General features: G+C 40.0%; 1 protein-coding gene across 2 annotated transcripts in view; it reads right to left on the reverse strand.

The window, feature by feature from the left end:
• trmt44 (tRNA methyltransferase 44 homolog) overlaps positions 1–6,732 on the reverse strand; it is a 15,827-nt gene extending 9,095 nt beyond the window's left edge. For both annotated transcript variants that reach the window (XM_010779505.1, XM_010779506.1), the window contains exons 1-8: positions 6,172–6,732; positions 5,464–5,581; positions 4,670–4,889; positions 4,527–4,595; positions 4,064–4,171; positions 3,024–3,095; positions 832–938; positions 318–501 (exon numbers count right to left, since the gene is read on the reverse strand). In XM_010779505.1, coding sequence (XP_010777807.1) covers positions 318–501; positions 832–938; positions 3,024–3,095; positions 4,064–4,171; positions 4,527–4,595; positions 4,670–4,889; positions 5,464–5,581; positions 6,172–6,511 — 1,218 coding nt within the window. In that variant the 5' untranslated portion in view covers positions 6,512–6,732. The remainder of the gene's footprint in view (positions 1–317; positions 502–831; positions 939–3,023; positions 3,096–4,063; positions 4,172–4,526; positions 4,596–4,669; positions 4,890–5,463; positions 5,582–6,171) is intronic.
• Positions 6,733–7,096: the final 364 nt, after the last annotated feature.

The following is a 7,096-nucleotide window of genomic DNA, read 5'->3' on the forward strand; positions in this document are numbered from 1 at the left end:
CCCCCCGTTGATAATTCTCGATCGTTGGCACGCTGATAACAATTTTTTTTTTTAAATGGCACTTCATATCAAAAAGGTTGCCGACCCCTGATGTAGAGGTTTTGCTGCGTGACCCAGGATAAGTGGAGCTTTGTGTGTTGATATGAACCATTCAGGACCATAGGACTTTTTAACTTGTTTTTGAGTATACAACAAAAAGGAAAAAAACATGTTTATCCCACAATATGACAAATATTTAGAATAAGAGAAGTCTTATATTAAATATATGAAGTCAACAACATAAGCATTGGTGTTTAGTCCCAACTCTGTGAGCCTACCCGTTTGGTGGAAGGTATTCTCAGGCAGTCCTCTTCCGTGTTGAAGCCACTGACTACGCTGACCTCCGTGATGAAGTCGATGTATTCTTTATACTGAGACTTCTTACAATGCCGTCTCTGGTATTTTGCAAAGAAGTCAAAGAAGCAGCAGGGGAGGACGAAGTACCGACAGGAATAAGATGATCTGAAGAGAGAGAAAAGGAATATAATCATACCATGTGCCATCGAAAATAAGAATTACACATTGTTTGTCTTTTCAACAGAAAGGAAACAACAATCCATTCCTAGAGATTATCCTCTGTGTCACTTTGAAGTAGATTTCTCAGATTGAGGCTCAACATCGCCACCAGGTGGACGCTTTAAAACACACTAACTTTTGTACTGACTAACACACACACACACACACACACACACACATTCACACATCCTCTCTCTGCCCATAATGTTATTCCAAATTGGGGAGATCAGCTGGCCCTTCAGCTGCTGAGTGAGATTGTGTCTGCTGATGACTCGCCTGGCAGCTATAACGGGGATCCAGGGTGTGAGTTCGTCCGAATGGTTCCCAATCAGCCAGTCCGTATCCGGGAATAAGAAGCTCTCGCTGGGAGTAATTGCCTTTTCCTAAAATAGAAAAGACCCAGAAAGCACAAGAGATCCTTAAAGCGGGGAAGATGCAAGCTGGTGTGATTTAATTCTGAATTTGTATTTAAAGGAAAAGTCTTATCTCAAACTTTTTATATATCAGTGTGAAATGTATGAAAGCTGATTTAAACTTGGGCTTGGTTGGTTGATTGGATTCAATTGCTTTCTTGGCAAAATAATGACTTTTGGATGATCAAAATAACACAATTCCAGCAAACCAAGCTAATAATCTATGTAAAAACATGGTATATCGCACCAACATCCCACATTTTGAAGCGTAGTAGCTAGTGATGTCCCGATCACCTTTTTTTGCTCCTGGTCCAATTCCGATCATTTGATACCGATTTTTCCCGATCGGATCTTTATGCAATGCATTAAGAGAAAAAAAAGGTAACAGATAACGGCTGGTCATCCAACGCGATGAATTCAGCTATCTTGGCTGTTATCTTTTTGGCCTTTTCACTGTTCTGGGGCAGGTTCTCTTTCCTTTTAAAAGTCTCTGAAAGTGTCGGTTGTTTCAGTGCCGTTACCTGAGTGGCCGCTGTGTACTCGTCGTGTTGTTGTTGGTATTTGTTTCTCAGGTGGCGTATTAGATTGGTCGTGTTGAACGTAGACTGTTCTTTCCACCACGCGGAACCTCCGCCTTGCAAACATTGCATCTGGCTGTTACACTGCCTTCGCTTTCAATTTTATAATACTTCCAAACTCCTGACATTTTCTCTGCCGACTCCCGAGTCACCAGCTGAACGTAGCCTCTCGTTAGCTTACTGCTACTATTAGACACTGCGCCCTGCCCACTCTGTTGCCAGATTTAAGAGAAATAAGCAACCAGGTCTATGAAAACAAGCCCAAAAGAAGCAACACATACATGATGTTGTGTAATTTTAAACCAAAACTAAGGCCTCAGGATGACTTTAAGACGTGAACATGGTCATTTTTGTTTTGTAACATTAAATAAAATAATAAAAATATTTAATAAAAAATTAAAAAATCCCGATCCCCGATTTTTTTCTCCCGATTCCGTTCTTTTGAAAATCACGTGATCGGCTCCGATCCCCGATCACGTGATCGGATCGGGACATCTCTAGTAGCAGCACTGAAACCTGTGAGGTTCAGAGAGAGCCTTCAAATAAAGGTTTGGGACTGCACACAGCTCCCCTGGGGGCCCAGAAAAGATTGGTCTGGCACATCCGTTCTCAAAGAATCAGTCAATAATAGATGAGCTGAAATGGAAGCAGTCAGCAGCTTGATGTCAAATAAATGAGGAGGCAGACAGGAGAGTGAAGTGTTTTTGGGACAGGGTACCCTGCAAATGTGTGAATGTTCACATGTCTTGATTCACTGTTAGACCCCTGTGCAGCAGTGCCGTTTCTCATTTTGTAGTTTCTTTAAGTGTAACGCTGCCAGGGTAAAATGTCAGGGTGAACATTTTTCCTGTTTTATGACTGGTAAATAACAGGTAACGGTTTTTTCTTGCTGATTTCTGCAAAATGCTTCGAATCATCTGCAAGTATTGGATACATTAATCAATTAATTTTTTTGTCCATTCAACATCTTTTAACCCAAATATATTGTTTAATAACCTGTACTGTATACAACCAACCAAAGGACGAAACCTCTAAAAGCAGGACATCTTCACATTGTCTAAAACAAATAATAGGATTGCATGAATTAAACTTGTAATGGCCAATGTTGGGTACAAAAACAGACATTTTAGAAAGGTGTTTTGAGTGTTATTAAAATGTAAAAACAATGGAAATTAAACATGACTTTTTCTTTTTACCAATACATGTATTCATGATGTCTTATTTTATATCTGCAACTCAAATGTAATCCTTACTTTCTTTGGATTTGTACATTCAAAAAGAACAATCTCGCTTCCAGGTCCATAATTAGCTATCACATGACACAGTGTTTACGAAATTATCATGGAGTTCAATTGTACTGTTTCGAATCCAGCTAGACAGACACAGCCTGTGATATGGCTTCCCTGTATTGTGTGAAGTTATAATAAACCTAAATAAGTTACAATGAGCCCCCCCTCTTCATGCTCAGCTTGCTCACCTCCAGCAGAGTCTGGGGGCCGAACATATCCCAGATCTTCCTCCTCCGAACATCGATGCCCTTTCCAGGATGCTGCAACACAAGACGGCATGACGGTCAGCCGATTGCTGCGTGCAAATTCAATTACACCTGTCCTAGTTTGTGATTGGTCGTTTAAGCGACACGGTACTGTGGATGTTATGAATTCAGAGACACGAATCCCCCTCACTATGTCTCACCAGCCCTGTGTCATTGATTTGGCTGCTGGTGACGATTTAAAAAGAACTCCAGTATTTAAATAGGCAGTTTATTTGTATTTATTAGTAGTTACATTTGTTATTCCTTCCTTGTTATAAGAGGCAATTATATTCATGTGAATCCATCGTATTAGAAGTGCCAATAAAGCAAGTAGCATGGCTCTGGCAGTCGGTCCAGACAGAAGATGCAATAGTTTTCTTTCAATAAATTGATTAGACGATCTAAAGACAATCAATCGGAAACTTTTAGAATAATTGGTTCATTGCTTATGTTAAAAAAAAAAGATTAAACTGTCCTGTTTTTCTATTTGCTGTTTGATTTAATCATATGTGATAGTAAATATAATATGTTTGTTTCAACTTTTAGATGTGGCCATTAAATTCTAAAACAATAGTTGGTAGATATCTCCTGTCAAATGTACAAACCTCCACCATGGAGACACTACTGGCAATTTTCATAAAACGTTGTGGAAGGGTCAAGGAGGAACCAATTACATGTTGCATCAGATACACATTCAAGAGCGAAAGCATTCATTATTTTTCACAAGTTAACATTGAGAGACAGGGGCATCTGGCCTTTGCGGAGGTCACTGCTCTCGGGTGTGCTTCTGAGTTCAGTCTGTTGTGGGTTTTAGGTGTAGGAATTTAGTAAAAAACTAGGCCTATTAAAAAAAGGTACCACTTATCTAAATAACACCATTGTGGTTTTACTCTTACTTTTCCAGGAGATTCAGTTAGCTTTTAACCAGGGAGTAACATACTGTAAATCAAAGACAGCCAACATTCATCCAGCACGTTGCTTACCCCTTCGTTGGCCAGTATGTGAACCAGGAGGCCGTTTCCACAGCCCAGGTCCACAAATGACTGTTTTTCAGTCAGACCTTTCTCCACTCGCTCCTCCTCCCACAGCACCTGCAGTTCAGTGACAGAGATTCAACACCACTGTCTGATCATGAACGCTTTTAATCACCTGCAGATGCTGCTCACACCCTTTCACCTGCCTCTGGTGTGACGCATAAATCAATTTACTAAGCCTTTTTTCATACTCAGATTGATTGAGACTCTCTTGGATTCATGACCTTACAATATGTGACAGATACAAAAAAAGAGCTTCACCTTAACATATATGTACAGAATGGATGTGTTTGTATACTTCGCAGTGGTCATACAGGTTAAAATAAATATGAAAAGACATATTAGGTATGTTGCAAAATAACTCTCAAATCGATCGTTATAAAACAATATTCAAAACCAGGTTTGAACTCACGAGGAGATATGTAGCAATGGCAACGTCCTCATAGACAAACTTCTCAGGATCTGTAACCTCAGGCCAAACCTAAAAAGAAACATTGGTATTCAGTATTAAAAATCAAGAAATAAACAGATCTGTTGTCGCTGGGCAGACTTTACCTTGACCATGGCCTTGTACTTCTCCTTCAGCGTCTGGTACATGACGCTGTACTTCTCCACCGGCAGCAGGGACAAGGTGCTCCTGAACTCGCTGCTCTTGCACTCGGTGGCCCAGCGCACCAGCTTGGGCAGCAGATCTGAGGACAGCCAGGGCAGCCTCGGGTACGCCACGCCATCGGAGAACCACTGGTCTGAGGCCAAAACATGCAGCTCCAACGACCTGCAGAGGAAGATTATTGTTACCGTCTTAAACTTGTTTATTGTGAAGTATTGTACGATCACTAAGAATATGCATTGTATGTCATGTCAGGTGACTTTACCGTTAGCACCATGAGCACAGGGAGCTTCAGTGTTACTCTGGGTTACCTCATTTAAATTAAAGTTAATACGGGAATATGCGCTAACTGTATCACAGTAATGAAAAGGCCAGGTCTTTAATGTTGGAATTTCTCCTGGTTAATAAACCAGTATTAAGGGCGTGTCTTCAGGAGTCAAATGTCAAAATCAATTGTTAAGAATAAAGAATGTGCTGTGGTTAAAGTACGCCACAGCAAATATGGACCCTGTAGTGTTTTAACAAAGTGAGGAGGGAATGGAGAATGACTAATAAACACCCTGCCGATAACATCCCCTCTGACAATTTTGTATCCTTTTTTTTTATTTGTTGTGTTCTCTATGTTGTCTTTCCCCTGTTCCTATCATTGTTGTAGCTGTAAAGTCACTTTTGTTTTGGCTTGAATAAAAATACATTTAAAAAATGGTCATGTAAAAATGTGTTTACATTAGCCACTCACCATTCCTCACAGTCCTGATGGAGGAGCTGGAACTGATAAATGTTTCCCCTCTTGAGAGAGACCTTTCCTTCTGAATCCTCTTCAAACGGAACAAATGTCACCTGTTGTCTGCCGAAGTCTAAAATGGATTAAAGAGATATAAAGAGGTTTTTAAAGGAGAACAGAGTTTGGTAGAGCTTTTCATTCAAATCCACTCTCAGAGGTGGGAAGTAACAAGTACATTTACTCCAGTACTGTACTTAAGTACAATATTGAGAAACTTGTACTTTTCTTGAGTATTTCCATTTTATGTTACTTTGTACTCCAATACAATTCAGAGGTAAATCATGAACTTTCACTCCACTACATATATCTAATTCTTTAGTTACTTTACAGACTTTGGATTAATGATGTGAAATATAATCAACATTTAAATAAGACTTTCGTTACACCTGGAGTAAATTCTCAAACTACCCTGCAGTATACAAAGTCATTAAAACAAGCTGCACCTTTACCAGTTTTGATAACACTTAAATGCATTAATAATTATAATCAAAACATATACTATATATTATTCTGAAATGGACCAATCTGCAGAATGAGTGCTTTCATTTTTGGTACTTTAGGGATATGTGATGCTAATACTTTTGTACTTGGGTAACATTTTGATTTACTTGTAACAGAGTATTCCTATACTCTGGTACTTCTCCCACCTCTGTCCACTATTACCTTTGAGGATAACCTCCTTATGCAGGTTCGTCCCATAGTTGTTGACTTTAGGAATAAACGTCCTGACGCTGGAGACCCAGGGGGTTTCCTTCTCGTGTGTATTCTCAGGTGTGTTCCTACAGCAGGTCATGAAGGAGAGCACATCCTGAGCGAGGTCAGGCTCCTCCAGCAGCGACAGCACCGCCTCTCTGCCCACATCCCTACTCTCCGTCTCCTTCACCCCGCACAGACGCTTGTTCACCACGTGGGGTTTCTTTATCCACACGTCCACAGCTGACCAGAAACCTTCGGGAAGCGCCTTACATTCTCCTGGAAACTTTACCTCAAAGAGTTTTGGCATAATTGAGCATCAGACAGGACCACAAGCCATGTGTTTACATCTGCATACGGAGAGAAAAGGACTTCCGGTTTTTTTTTACGTAGATAAAGAAAACTAGATGAAGTGGCTTGTAGAATTAGCTCGCTTAGTTTCCCAATTCACATCCTAAGATTAAAAAACAAATGTTGAGCTTTACTATTTACGTTGTCCTAGGAAAAAGTAGAAACATGTTGTCGCGGTGTGATGACGGTGCCACTTACAGCCAATGACTGTTATTACAATCACACAGCAGAGGTCGCTGTTGCTATTTATTTCCATTAAATCAGCAGACAGTGTATGATCAAATGTATATTTTGTACAGGTTTTTTTTTTCTAACCAATAAAATAATTAAACAAACATATTCCTAAAAGCATGACCTCGCTATTTCTATTGTGATCATGATTATTCTTACATTTTTAGGATGCATACTCAGTGATGCATTGGTGCCTGCTACTCTTAAACCATAATGACCTCAATTAGACCCATAACCCTCTGGCATACTGTTGCCCTCAGGCAACAAACCACTTTTTTCGACCTCTCACTGGCCCTCTAAATATATATATATT

This window comes from Notothenia coriiceps, unplaced genomic scaffold (assembly GCF_000735185.1).
Source record: "Notothenia coriiceps isolate Sejong01 unplaced genomic scaffold, NC01 NC01_scaffold00020311, whole genome shotgun sequence".
Taxonomy (NCBI): Eukaryota; Metazoa; Chordata; class Actinopteri; order Perciformes; family Nototheniidae; genus Notothenia; species Notothenia coriiceps.